At 34.0% G+C, this 14,874-nt stretch overlaps 1 protein-coding gene across 10 annotated transcripts in view; it reads right to left on the bottom strand.

Annotated features, from left to right (window-relative positions):
- The window catches only part of ATF7IP (activating transcription factor 7 interacting protein), a 98,090-nt gene that overhangs the window by 55,070 nt on the left and 28,146 nt on the right, over positions 1–14,874 (bottom strand). For 5 of the 10 annotated variants that reach the window (XM_087934697.1, XM_087934698.1, XM_087934696.1 and 2 more), the window contains 2 exons: positions 4,876–4,901; positions 90–1,165 (listed from right to left, as the gene is read on the bottom strand). In XM_087934697.1, the coding sequence (XP_087790823.1) occupies positions 90–1,158 (1,069 nt within the window). In that variant the 5' untranslated portion in view covers positions 1,159–1,165; positions 4,876–4,901. Of the gene's footprint in view, positions 1–89; positions 1,166–4,875; positions 4,902–5,312; positions 5,477–14,874 lie in introns of those variants that run through there. The other 5 variants (XM_026697441.2, XM_087934695.1, XM_026697449.2 and 2 more) reach the window with 2 other exon arrangements.

Genomic DNA, 14,874 nt, shown 5'->3' with positions numbered 1-14,874 from the left:
TATTGTGACTTTAAAACACTGGATACAATTAATGTTTGTTCTACATTTAATATAACTAAATTGAGGGTGGGGGGGAAGATGCCACTCACCTGGAGGGTTTTCATGGCTTGGCATTAATACTACAGCGTCTTTGTCACAACAAACTTCTTCTTCATCAGAAAGAACCAAGAAAGCTTCTTTGGGCAAACTTTCATTGCTTTCATGTTTAGATGGAGAATTTAAAGAATTTGCTACCTTTTCTTCTGAACATAAGCTAGGAGTCTCTACAGGAAGCAAGATGGGCTGAGAGAAACAATCTAATGCATTTGCTGGGGCCAGCTTTTCTAAAATCGGAATGATTTCATCTGTTTCCATTCTAGCTGCATTTCCCAACATATTCTCAGTTGGTGGTTCTTCTACAGTTTTTTGAGCTATAGTCTCTACAACATTTGCAGATTTGATTTCATTCTTTGAACCTTCAGCTGTATTCAAACTACTAGATATTGCTTCCTCATTAACGTTCTCTTTTACAACAGCTTCCTCTGCATTATTTTTTTCCTCTATAGACAGCTCAGGAGTAATAGCCAACTCATTTGTTTCTGCTGGTTCTACCATTTGGTCATTAACGTTACTTTCTTCTTCAGTATGACTTGATGAGGATTTCTGATCCGAAATATCAGCTACACAAAGATCTTTATAATTTAGGTCCTCTTTTATAGTGATCTCTTCCTGGATATCATTATCTTTATTACATTCAAGTACTTGACTTTCAGATCCAGGACTCAAAAGTGGGCTACTATTTTCATGATGTTGCTCAGAAACAATGTTTTCAGGAGATAGTGTTTCAAATTTTGCTGTTAAGTCACTATGCTGGTTGTCCTTGTTATCTGGACTTTTGACATCAGTGATTTCATCAGATTCTATTTTATTGTCTTCAGGATCAAGACATGCATCATCTAGGCCATTCACCTCTCTTTCCTCAATGCAGTCAGAATTTAATAAAGGAGAACTGATATCTGAATCCCCATTTTCATGTTTTCCATTTAACAGTTTCAGATCAGCGGTCTTCAAAAGATCTTCTTTTACTTTATATACACTTTCAAGCTGTTGTCTGTCACTTGCTCGCATGGTTTTACGGGCCTTAAACACTTTTTTTTGAGGTTCTTCACTGTTTTCCATCTTGATTCTTAAAAGTAGTTTTAGGATAAAAAAGAAAAACAAGAAAAATCCATCAGTAAAAATCTAACATTAAATACAACAGGTTTGTTATTTATTTTTTTGTAAAATCATTGGGAAGATGATTTAACAATGACTCTCATTGGACCTTTTGTGGCACAGAATCTCTTTTTATTTCAGGAAGTTATTAAAACTTGATCATGGAGGTAAAGTATGGATGGCACCATATTGAAATCACATTCTATAAATTGTCATCTTTCAAGTTCAATTGAGATAGCAAGTCTTTAAAAATTGGTAGAGATTGGTAGTCCTTGCTTAACAACCACAATTAGGATCAGCAACTCTGTCGATAAGCAATGCAGTTAAGTGAGACATCACATGACTGTGATGGATTTACAACTTCACTTCTGCTGCAATTGTTAAGCAAATTACCCATGGTGGCTAAATGATTTGTGATTTTACTGCTAGATTCTCCATTGATTTTGCTTGTTGGAAGCCAGCTGTGAATCATGCAAATGGAACCACATGATTGCATAATAATACACGTAAGGACTGGTTGTAAAGTTACTTTCTCAGTGCTGTCATAACTTCAAATGGTTGCTAACTAGGGCAGCTGTTAAATGAGGGCTACCTGTGCCTTCTCCAGGACTAATGTCTAACTGGGAGTCTTTTCAGTAGAATTTTTTTTTAAAAAATGAAGAAAACCACTCAAGAAACGTTCACTATAAACTCTGCTAAATTTATTTTTGAAATATCCTAAGACATTTAAACTGATTTAACACAATATTTTAATCCCTATTGCGCAAACATCACAAAATATCCACAAGGGTGCAGTAGTTAGTCACTTCATAGATTTGTTGTTAGAGAAGGTACAGTGTCAAGAAAAACCAAAGCAGTATGCAATTAGATCATAACTAAGCACTTTAAATAATTTGGTGATATCTGTGCAAACCAATCAGTCATTCTCTATTTTTTAGAATAAAATTGCTGTAAAAACATGTTCCATTCTTCAAATAAAGCTCATATGCATGTAGATCTGGTAATAGTTAACTTAAAATCATACATGAGGAATTTAAAATAGAGATTCAGTATTTCTGCTTTTTACTCCAGAAAGTGTATCTGTAATTTTACATCAGGGGGATTTAAAACTATAAAATTGGATGCTTTAGTAAATCTTGATCACTTGTCATAAAAATGGCTCCACAGAATGCAGGTAATGCAGAAAAGCTTGCATAACTTAATTCAGTGGCTTCATAAACACCCACAAATCTTAAAGAGATATGTCTTACCAAGAAGAAACAATTTCTGAAATTCAATGCTCTTATTTTTGCTTTTTGAAGTTCTACAGTTCAGAACCATACGACAAATTAGGAGATAGGACTGTGTAAGTATATCTTGCTTAGTTTTGCAAACACTTATATATAGTATTTGCATATGCATAATACAATTCATTTCATAAATATTAAACATTATTTCATCTACCAGAAGAAATTATTTAAATCACTGTCACTTTTATTCGGTGAAGCGTTTTGTCAATACTGATGTAAGTTTTCAATGTTCATCTGTGTAAGAGTAGTTTCTAAAGCGATATTCCAAAGTGTCCTTGCCTTCATAATTAGGAACTTTTCTTTCTCTTCCCTATTTTTTTTTTAAAAAAGCAAGTTCATTGCTACATGTCAACGAAGATAGATATTAGAATAGCTACTGCTATGAATTAACCCATACTCATGAAGTCATATTAGTAGTTAAAAAGGTTAACCAATCACTTTCTGGCTCAAGTGTATTTTACCGGGCAACAGAGGCCAAGATCACAGAAAGACAACATATTGTATGAGACTCAAGACAGTTCCATAAGTTACAAGCATTCCAGAAGGGCATTTCTGTTAGTTTCAAAAGCAGTGTTTCTCCAACAAACATAACCCAGTTTAGAAAAAACATATATTAGCAAATAATGTTCACTATTAAGTGGATATGCATAAATGTTGCCTGCACGGTAATTAGGAAATCCTTGGCCTTGGTACCATGTTCTAGATGGATTATAGACGCCTGTTCTAAAACATGGCTCAGACAGTCCATCAAAATGGAAATGCACGCTTGTATAATGAATTCCACTTTGCTATGCCAAGAATACACATGAAGAAATGCATAGTGATGTTTTGAAATTCCATACATTTTTATAATCTTGTTAAGATTATTTTTCTTCTTTCTTTAAAGTATTTGCTGGAGTGCTTAGGTGTCTTTATAAATATTTCCTAAATTATGTACTCCATTTATGCCATTAGCAAATTAACAAAAATTCTACACTTAAAAGAATTGCATTACCTTCCACACAAGCTGAATTATATATGTATTAAAAGGCAGTGCTTACATTGTTTGTTTTGGTTTCCCATTTTATTAAGAAAAAATAAGAACTATAAGTCTTGAATAAGACTCCAAGAATGATAATTTGCATAATTGTTGCCACTTAGATTGAGCATAAATCAGGAAGAATGGTAGTTAACAACAGCAATAGTATTTCTTCTATTTTTTTTAGCTCTTGCAGTATCAGAAGCATACTCAAGATGGAGTTAGCTGTACTCACAAATTTGTGAGACAGGAAAAAATTGGCAGCTGTGCTTTATTGTTACCAAGCTGCTTCCTGTGAAAGTTTTATCTTATCCTATTGGCTCAGGAATGCTAATCCTGACCCACCAGTTAAGAACATGAAATCTCAGTTCTGCCCAGCAACAAGAAAATCAAATAAAACTGAACATTTAGACATATAGCTTGTAAGAAAAAATTGCTAAAATATTTAGAAAATGTACAATCCTTTACAGTATTTTGAAATATCCTTCTTCAATATAATGTTAAGGGTAATTGTAGCAGTAAGATTGGAAATTGTTGAAGTTTCCATATAACAGGTTGTGAAATTGAGAGCTTAACCAGTTCTGAATTTTTCAATTTCAGTATCAAATAGTATACATTTCCTTCAACCAACATAAAAATCAACTAATTGCATTCTATGTTAGTTTCTGAGCAACTATCATAAAACCATAAAATTGTTAAGATAACTGCTAAAGCGCTAATATACAATTACAAGCTACTATAAAGTCTATGCAAATCAACTGTGCTAATCGGCTGTGATTTGCTATTGTTATTGGCATATTCTCTCAAATACTTTTTAAACTTATACTTTTATTTTGCTAACCATCTTTGCATTATTTCCTATAGTTGGATTTCCTATATTTGGATTTTAAATAAATCACCATCTCAGCAGGACATTTGCTAGGTTGCAAAAGCATTCCTTTGGTTTTATAAAGATGATAAATAGCCTTCAGGGTAGTATAATGGGAACATGTGTTAATACAGTAATCAAAGGGTGAGTTCTTAAATTTGTAATACAATTTCCTAAAATGATACATGACTACATGCAACCTGTCTCATAAATAAAGCCAGAAGTAATAGAATGTGAATGATTTAGACATCTCTAAAAGCTTGCTGCTGTTGAAGGCTTGCCCAAGCATAACAGGAAATTTTGACAATGCTCTCTTACTGTGTTCTCCATTAAGAAACCTATTTTAAAGCAGCAAATAAATATTTGGTACTAAAAGTTACATAGCATTTAACATTATGTTTTTCAATAGGGCAACAATAAGCCTACCAAAAGCAAAATGCAAAACTATATATATTTACATTTCAGCTCCTTTCTTATTTGTAACTTTATTATTAGATTTGTCTTACCTTTTTATGCCACCAAGTGTCACCCTCTGGAATCACAAGGGAAATTACATAGAAATACATCAAAATTCAAAATTTCAGTATTAAAAAGTAGCATTTATAAACCTTCAGAAAGCAAATGATAATTCTCTTACAAGACACATTAAACTTAAACGGTTTCTACGGATTTTCCAGAAAATTGTTGACTGTTTTTTGAGAAGATTTCATCGACAGAAATGAAATATATCTGCTTGTATGTGCACAACCACAAACACTATTGGCTTACACCAAACCCTGTACTTTGAAAATAATAAATGCGGATCAAATAGATGCACTTCAATTTTGGGAGACTTCACAAATGAAAATTTTGTTATAATACAAATTTATCTCCCCTTATCATGAACCAAATTAACCTACAGATTTTCCTTTGGCATTTACTTGTCATTTAAAAATGACAATACCTTTTCTGAGTATATAGAAACATGTCCTAACAAGAAGCCCCTGAAGCCATGCTACCATATTATCAGCAAGCCTAATAAGAGAAAATATACATAAACAAGACATAACAAGTCTGATGTCAGACAAATTACTGAATATTAATGCAATTCCATTGGTTGGCAACTAAAGACTGGTTTGAACAAGCCTAGCAGTACTAGAGGCTGAGAATCAGCAGGAAGCAGGAAAAGATCTGCCTGGCAACAAGGCTAAAAATAGCACACCTCCTAAGCATTAGCACTACTGTATATGAAATCAGCAGAGCTTCATGAAATCTTCCTGCCTCTTTCGATATGCACAATGGAGTGCTCTTCATAACAAAGTTAAACTATTATGTTCTCCCACAACAGAGCAAGATTAGCACATATCAATTAAGCATTTAACAAATTTCCGTGCAGTCTTCTTTACACATAGAATACATGACAAAGTTTTGCCTATTATTTCTTTTTACCCTTAAAGACAGGAAATATAGCTCTATCTTTAGAAATAGTTAAATTCTACTATATTTTTTTTAAAAAATGATAATGCTGTCAAGGTTTTCATCCACCATTAAACTATATGTACATATCATGCTAAAAAAATATACCTATGTATAATTTCATAGGGAGGCATTTGACCGGTTTGACTAAAAATATTAAACATCTACAAAATTGCCCACTTTTTCATTTAATAAAACCCCAATGCTTTTGAGAAACCTCTTAGTGGAAAGAGACCCTTGCCTTCCTTCCATGATGCATAATCATTCCTACCTCAAAGCAGAATTTCCTTACATGTTTAAAAAGTATTAAGAAATATTGTACTTCAGATTAAAAGTATTTCTATTTGTTTTAAATTATCATTACCTAAGCCCATACAAAATTAAGTCAAGCAAAATGAGCTTCACTTAAGAAACAAAATATAAACAGACATTTAATGATCAAATAGCTATATATAGCAAACAGAATGTAAGGACTTTTTATCTGAACAGCAAGTTCAGTAACTTTAATACATGGAGAAAGGGGGAAACATGGTGGTTAAGCACAATCTCATTCCCCTTAAATAAAACCAATTAAGACTCAACAACAGTACCCATATTTCACATGACTAAAACCTCAATCCCAACATCTCTAGTAAAGCAGTATTTCTCAATAGTACTGGAAATTACTTTATTTATATTTGATATCTTGAAGAGGTGACTGCTGATATGCATGTCAGCACTAAGATAAACATTGATAATTTAGCTCAATATAAGGAGAATAAAATGAAGCGCTGCACTGACTTCCCAAAGAGGATCTGCATGATACAATAAAGCATTAAATGTTCATTAACATGAAATTATGCACTGCATCTTAAATCCTATCTTGAACACTTCTATCCGTAGAAGATTTGAAGTGGCCACCAAATTTTTGATTATCAAATTGGAATTGGAAACCAGTAAGTAACAGCTATTTTAAAATTTCATTGTTAGAAATGGTGCCTACTACTAGTCATTTAAAACATTTCATCATGGAGGAACAGTTGAAAATGGTTAAGACCTCAGGATTTGGAATATTGCATAACATTTTCACTCTTTAAGTGTGAGAATGTTAACATTTTAAACGTAATTAGACAATTTTATTCAACCCTTGTTATTCATAGGCTTTCGTTCTTGAAAAACCTTTTACAAAGGGAAACAGTTATCGAAACACCATTCCTAGTGAGATGACATCATCTATAATCATAATATGGAGAAACGTGTTAAACAAGAACAGAATTTCCTTAATGAAACTCATGTCAGTACTGAGTGGTAAAGCTCTCAAGCTTTTTTCCCCTACTGTGCATGGCCATATACATTGACACGGTTGAAGAAAAATGTACATTTGTATAGAAGTGAATAAGAATGCTTAGAAAACAATGACTGAGACTATTAACAACAGGTTTTCCTTCCTGGTTATTAATACTGTTGTTCATAAGTTTTTAAACCCATTATCTAGATTTATTCTTTCTGTTGATTTAACATATTGTAATAAATGAAATCCCACTTTTTAAATAAGTATTCAGATTTAACAGATAATTAGAGTTGGAAGGGACCTTGTAGGTCATCTAGTCCAACCCCCCCGCCCAAGCGGGAGACCCTACACCATTTCTGACAAATGGCAGTCCAATCTCTTCTTGAAAGTCTCACGTGATGGCACTCCCACAACTTCCGAGGACAAGTTGTTCCCTTGATTGATTGTTCTCACTGTCAGAAAACTTCTCCTTATTTCCAGGTTAAATCTCTCCTTGTTCAGTTTCCATCCATTGTTCCTTGTCTGGCTACAGGTGCTTTAGAAAATACTTGACCCCTTCCTCTCTGTGGCAGCCCCTCAAATATTGCAGGACTGCTATCTTGTCTCCCCTGGTTCTTCTCTTCACTAGACTAACCATACCCACTTCCTGTAATAGTTCTTCGTATGTTGTAGTCTCCAGTCCCCTAATTATCCTGGTTGCTCTTCTCTGTACTTTTTCTAGAGTCTCAACATCCTTTTTATAATGTGGTGAACAAAACTGGATGCAGTACTCTAGGTGTGGTCTTACTAAGGCTTTATAGAGTGGTATTAGTATTTCCCTTGATCTTGATTCTATCCCTCTGTTAATACACTTTAGGATTGCATTAGCTTTTTTGGCTGCCGCTGCACACTGGATGAAGTCAGGAAAGCTAAGCTCTGAATGAGTTAAGACTTGCAACAAATATGCTGCACACTGCTGGCTCATATTTAGCTGGTTGTCCACTAAGACTCCAAGATCCCTCTCACAGCTACTTCTATTGAGCCTGGTTTCACCTAGTCTATATGTGTACTTTGGGGCTTTTTTGCCGAAGTGTAGGACTTTACTTTTCTCTACATTGAATTTTATTTTGTTAGATATGGCCCAGTATTCTAGTCTGTCAAGATCCATCTGGATCTTGAGCCTATCTTCTTGGGTGTTAGCTATTCCTGCTAGCTTAGTAGCATCTGCAAATTTGGTAAGTTCCCCTTCTATTCCCTCATCTAAGTTGTTAATGAAAATATTGAAGAGTACTGGGCCTAAGACAGAACCTTGTGGCACCCCACTGCTTACTTCCCTTCATGTAGACTTAGACCCATTAAGGACTACTCGCTGAGTATGGTTTGCCAGCCAGTTGCAAGTCCATCTAGTGGTGGTGCTATCTAGTCCACTTTTTTCTAGATTACTAAGAAGTAGGTTGTGGTTTACTTTGTCGAATGCCTTGCTGAAATCTAAATATATTATGTCCACAGTATTTTGCTAGTCTACTAATTTAGTCACTGTGTTGAAGAATGAAATAAGATTGGTTTGGCATGATCTGTTTTTAACAAACCCGTGCTGACTGCTAGTTATTACTTTACTTGTTTCTAGATGTTGGCAGATCTGTTTTTTATTATCTTTTCCAGTATCTTCCTGGGTATTGATGTTAGGCTGATTGGTCTACAGTTTCCTGGGTTTGTTTTCCCCCCTTTTTTAAAGATGGGAACCATATCAGCTCTTTTCCAGTCCTCTGGTAGTTCCCCGGTGCTCCAGGATTTTTGAAAGATATGGTGCAGTGGTGGTTCTGAGATGACCTCTGCCAGCTCCTTTAAAACTCTGGGATGTAATTCATCAGGCTCTGGTGATTTGTTTTCATCAAGATCAGACAGGTATGTTCTCTTACTATTTTTTTGCTTATTTTAACTTTTATTTCTAATCTGTCTTTTAGTGATGTTTTTGGTGGGTTGAGCTATAGTTTCTTTTTGCGTGAAGATGGATGCAAAGAATGAGTTAAGCAGTTCTGCTTTCTCTGTGTTGCCCGTTACTTCCTTGCCATCTTCTCTCTTTAGTGGACCGACTGTTTCCTTGATTTTTTTGTTATTTATATGTTGGAAGAAACTTTTTTTATTATCTTTGACTTTTGTTGCAAGTCTTTGTTCGTTCTGAGCCTTTGCTATCCTGACTTCATCTTTGCAGATTCTGGCTATCTGCTGATATTCTGCCTTAGTTGTATGTCCTTCTTTCCATTTTTTGTACTTGTCCTTTTTTTTTTCAATTTGCCAGAGAGATCTTTGTGCAGCCATGCTGGTTTCTTCTTGGATTTCTTGTTTTTCTTTCTCAGTGGTATTGTGCTGGTCTGGGCTTCTATGATCATACTTTTCAGAGTTTCACAAGATTCTTGAATTGTTTTCCCCTTTAGGATTTTCATCCAACTTGGGAATCTTTCCCAAGTTCTGAGTTTATTGAAATCAGCTCTTTTAAAATCCAAGACTCTGGTGTCATTATGTTCTGTGGCTTGTGTTATGTTGAATTCTAGCATGACATGGTCACTCTCACCCAAGGTTCCTGCAGTTTCAACTCCCTCTATCACTTCTTCTCTGTTTATAAGAATTAAGTCCAGTATGGCTGTCCCTCTAGTTTCACCCTCTACCTTTTGGACAACAAAATTGTCAGCTAGGTTGGTTAGGAACTTATTTGATTTCTCACTTGGTGCAGAATTAGTTTTCCAACTGATATCAGGATAACTGAAATCTCCCATTACTATTGTGTGTTTCCTGCATGTGTTATAGTTGGCTGGCAAAAAGGACATCTATTTTTTCTGCTTGATTGGGTGGCCTATAATATACACCTGTGGCCATGTCATTCTTTTTTTCCTTTATATTGACCCATATGCATTCTAGGTGGTTTTCATCTTTGGTTTAATGCATTTCTGTAGCAATATAGTGGTCCTTTACATACAGTGCAACTCCACCTCCTCTTTTATGGGGTCTGTTTTTTTGAAGTTATTAGTTTTAGGTTGCTGGGGACAGAAATGTTCTGAATCCATTAATTCTCTGTCCCCGCTGTTCAGTTTAAATGTTTATCCAGGAAATCTGTGAATTTAATGCCAAGTAACTAAGTCCCTTTCTTTGATGGATGCAAACCATCTCTTTTGTACAGTTTTTCATTGGACCAGCTGCAGACATCATGACTAATAAAACCAAAGCCTTCCCTTTTACACCACTCCTTTAGCCACACATTAAATTCCGCTATACACTGCCCTTTCTGTTCCTTGTATACTGGTAGAACCTCTGAAAAGATAAGCCTACAGCCCATATTACTAAGGTCATACCCCAAGCTCTGGAAGTCTTTCTGAACAGAAAGTACATCCTTCTGGGATAGATCATTTGTACCAAGATGTATAATAGCATCAACATCACAGTCCTTGCTGGCATTCTTGACTATCTTAAGAATACGCTTCTTGTCTCTGCTGGCAGTAGCACCTAGTAGACACCTGACCTCTTTCAAAACCTCAGTATTCTTTCCTAGATTTACATCCCTTACACTTTAGTCCCCAACCAGAAGGTGGCTTCTCTTTTTGGATGCCTTGCTCTTCTTGTGTGACTGGTGTGTAATACCTGATTCACACTTTCTCCTTTCAAAGTAAGTTCTTCTAGGACCATGATCCCCGGCTTACTTGAGTTATCATTATCACAACTACCTTGATCTGTCACTTTAGTATCCTTATTAAGGTCAGCAAGGGCACTGTATCTGTTATGCTGGGACACAGCAAAAGCTTTGTGTTTATAGTCCACAGCTCTCTCTGCCAGATCCCACGGTTGTCCATACTGCCCTTTTCCTGTAGGATCTTTGTGGTAGTGGGGGCTGGTAGCACGGCAGCTCAATAGATGGCTGGTTTGGGCACCTAATTTCTGTTTGGAGAGAACAGATTAGAGATTCTAGATAGGTAATCTGTCCATGTAGACTGGTAGTTTTTTTTACAAAGAGGACAGTATCCAAGTTTGAAGAGTACTGTGAAAGACAGCTGTAAAACCAGTATTACACTGAACTAAGCCGGTCATTTTGAAATAAAGTAAAATCACAATCTCAAGTGCACTTACCCTAAATGTCTTATTGGTATTCTTGGTTTATAGTTATGTGATTCGCGCGCCGTTAGGGCCGCTATCTTTCTACTCAGCCTCTGCTTCCTTCACAAGCAGCCAGCAGCTCCTCCCACAACCTCTGGGAATTTGAAATGCAATGGAAGCAATTCAAACCAATGGAAAAAAGGTTACCTACTTTTTATTTTATTTCGCTTGTATAACCAGCCAAGCAACTTAACTGTAAAATTGCCTTTGATCCTGACTGATGCTTCTTGTTCTTTCTTCAACAAATTGGTCATACAATTTGGACCAAGAGATATGTATACGTAGATGTGCATATATCCATATAAGATAAGCAGTATTGAGATAAAAGTTATACAAAACTGGGCTACATCATACTTGTCAATTCTGAGAGGAGCTAACAAGGGAAGAAAATCGCAGTTGTAAAGGAAAGCTTGGGTTTACTCTAATGGACTCAAGCGGAACATTGCTTTATTTGTCCATAAAGAGAAATAGAATTACAAGTCCGTATTTACAAGTAGCAATATAATTGAGAGACAAAATATTATCTTCTTTCTACATCTAGCTGGCCTAAACCATGGGATCCTGTTTAACAGTCTTCTCCAAAGGCTTGGGTATTTAGGCCTGTCTGTGGTTATTTGTAAGTAACTATACAACCAAATTATGGAACAAAAGCAATAATCATCTAGCTGGGACCAGCAAGACCTAATCTCTGTTTCTCTATCTAATGTGGCCAGATCCTGATTATAATGTACAAGGTGGGTATTAAAAGATGAGACCATCTGAGTACTAAGCTTTCTCACTAAGGCCACTAATTAAATAACTGGAGGGTTGCTTAATCATAATATTCACTAACCTTACGATTTTGATTTACAAATGAATTATTTAGCTCTGTAACATGAATAAATTTTTAACTATTTCAAGCTTGGTTACTATGAAAAAATAGAAAAACTAATAAGACTAATGGTGAGGTCTCCTTAGTGAAGTTGTGTCAAGTTTTCAACACCAAGGCTCTTTTCTGTTGTACCAGACTTTTTAAGATTTAGAATTTTAAAAACATTCATTTTTGTCAACATTTTGGTTATTGTTTTTAGCAGGCCAAGTTAGTCTTGTAATTATTTTCAGTTGTTTAGAATAATGTATGTGATGAGTAAAATAATAATTTTATTCTATAATAAAGATATATATACACACACATTCTAATTGAAGCTTTGAATAATTTAAAGACCCTCTTTAACATTTTTCTTATTTTCAAAATAAAAAAAATATTAAAAGATAGCTTTTAAATTATTCAAAGCTTCCATATGTAATATTAAATATATTCATGACGTAGACTTCTATCAAAGGTAAATTAGAATAATGAGATGAAAACATTTCTTCCTTTGGTCACATGCAGTTTTAATCTTCTCCCATGATTCTTAGATTTCTTCTACAATGCTTCCACTTATTATTCTTGTTCAACGAATGCTGTTTCCCAAGTATGTCATAGAATTAAACACTAAAAATAATAAACTATTTTACATATTCACATATATATCAACACCAAAAAGACAATGCTATAAAAGCTATACCAAATATTTTGTACAATATGAAAGCTAAAAAGTTAAAGATGATTTCCATTTACTTATCAAAGATATATAATCTGATGTGTTTTTAACTGGACATAGGAAAAAAAAAACCTAAAATGCTGATTATTGGTTTTAAACTGAAATTCTTTATTTGGTTTTTATTCTAATAGAATTATGTCACACTAGTTTCAAAACATACTAATAGACTTGAGAACTAAAAACTTTAGAGTAAATCTCCAATTTCACAGGATTTTTCAGTGTAGAGATTAAACAAATTCTTCCTGGTATGAGAAGAAATCAAGCACTTTTTCAAATAAAGTCTGAAAACCTAATTATATATTTTAATACTATCAGATATAAAACAAAATGAAAAATAAAAACCCCCATCGCAGTTTCTGTTATTTATTTTGAAACTGCAATTATATTTAGCAATACAAATATGGGATAAAACTAAAGCCAAAATATTTTTATGAGAGAATCACTGAACATGCTCACAAATCTCATCACAGAATCATCTGTCAATTACTCCATTAAATAATCAGTGACTATCTCCAACAATCCTAAACCCTCAAATATACTGCCACACAACCTAAGCAAGTAGCTTGTTAAATCTTAAAACTATAAGTAATTAAAATGTATAAATATATTTTAAAAGATTATGAAACTACTTTTCTTACCTGGAAACAGCTTGACCCTCATCAAATGAACTTCCTCTTCAGCTTAGCTGCTTATTTATCAAAACAGTAGAAGAACACTTCTAGTCAGCCATCTTGAGAACAGGCTTTATTTGTCTTTATATAAGCAAAAAATATTGCATGTTTGTTGAACCTGACTAATGCCTAATTTTTCATTTAACTATCCACATTTTTGGAAAAACGAATGCCAGGATTTTTATTTACACAACAAATGCTCCTAGAGGAATCATATTAGCTCTCAAATGCAGTCTAGAAAGCTTTTAGAATGAGATTATTGGTGATGCTTGCTGCAGTGCTACCAGTTGCCTCCACATAAATGTGTGCAATGTGATAGCTTAACATGCCACAGCAGAAAAATTGCATATTGTAGCACAAGAGGAAATAACACATAAAGTTAGCAATTTAAATTTTGTGTACAAACTTTTGTTCTTCCTTGCATTATTTTAATAACTTTTTTTCCAAATGGTATCTATTTTAAGTACTTAGTTTTATTCCTCTTCCATCTGAGCAAAAGAATTGCTCGGATATTCCAGATGAGGTAGATTCTTTACTGCCTGTTGTTAATAGTAGAAATGTAGATAAAACAAGCATCTATTTCCTAAAGTAACTGCAGTAAGATGCTGCTAGAAAATTTGCACTATATTTTATGTTCAAGGATTAATAGTTCTAAACAGAACTGGAAGTTCAATGACAAGTTGCCTCAATCAAAAAAAATTATCAATATTTTCAATATATAATAAAATAATCTGACTGCTCATATATTTTATATATTTATATACCTATTTTAAAGTTCTCTTTCATATGTGATAGAAATAATTAACAGTAAAACCTTGTTGAATTTTAATTTTATAGTACATATCTCATAAAATAAATCAGTTCTGCATTCATTTTTATTCTTTCTTTTATTACATTATTGTAACTATTTTATTTATTCTTTGGAATTTTTAAAATCTTGTATGTCATCAAGTTTGCACTGGATTATAAATAAAAGTTACAGTTATTTTAATTATGCATGACTTAAAACATGGCTGTTTTAATTAAGTAGAACTTAAAACATGAATAATTCTCCCTTTTCAGGATGATCTGTTAACCTAGAACCTAAAACAGAGTTGAAATTCCTGGCTGACCACAAGCTTGACATTTTTCCATTCCTGTCCTCAATTAAGTTTTATATTCCAGAACAACAACATGAACAAATACCACTAAAGCTTACTAATGTTGCTACTGCATTTCCTACTGGAAACTGTAACTATAGCTGAATCTCAATTTTAAGTTACTAACTTTATACTACTTTGGCATTTTATTTACCTTACCCCTGCTGATCAAGATCAAACCTCTATGTGCATAATACAAATCATGAGCACAAAAAAAAAAAATACTCATTTGAGTAAATGTAGAGTCTACCAGTAAAAACATGGG

The sequence above is a fragment of the Pseudonaja textilis genome, chromosome 5 (genome assembly GCF_049901715.1).
Source record: "Pseudonaja textilis isolate UNSWEBS1 chromosome 5, rPseTex1.2, whole genome shotgun sequence".
Taxonomy (NCBI): domain Eukaryota; kingdom Metazoa; phylum Chordata; class Lepidosauria; order Squamata; family Elapidae; genus Pseudonaja; species Pseudonaja textilis.
Note: the sequence above shows the minus strand (reverse complement) of the source record. Positions and strands in the feature narration are given on the sequence as shown.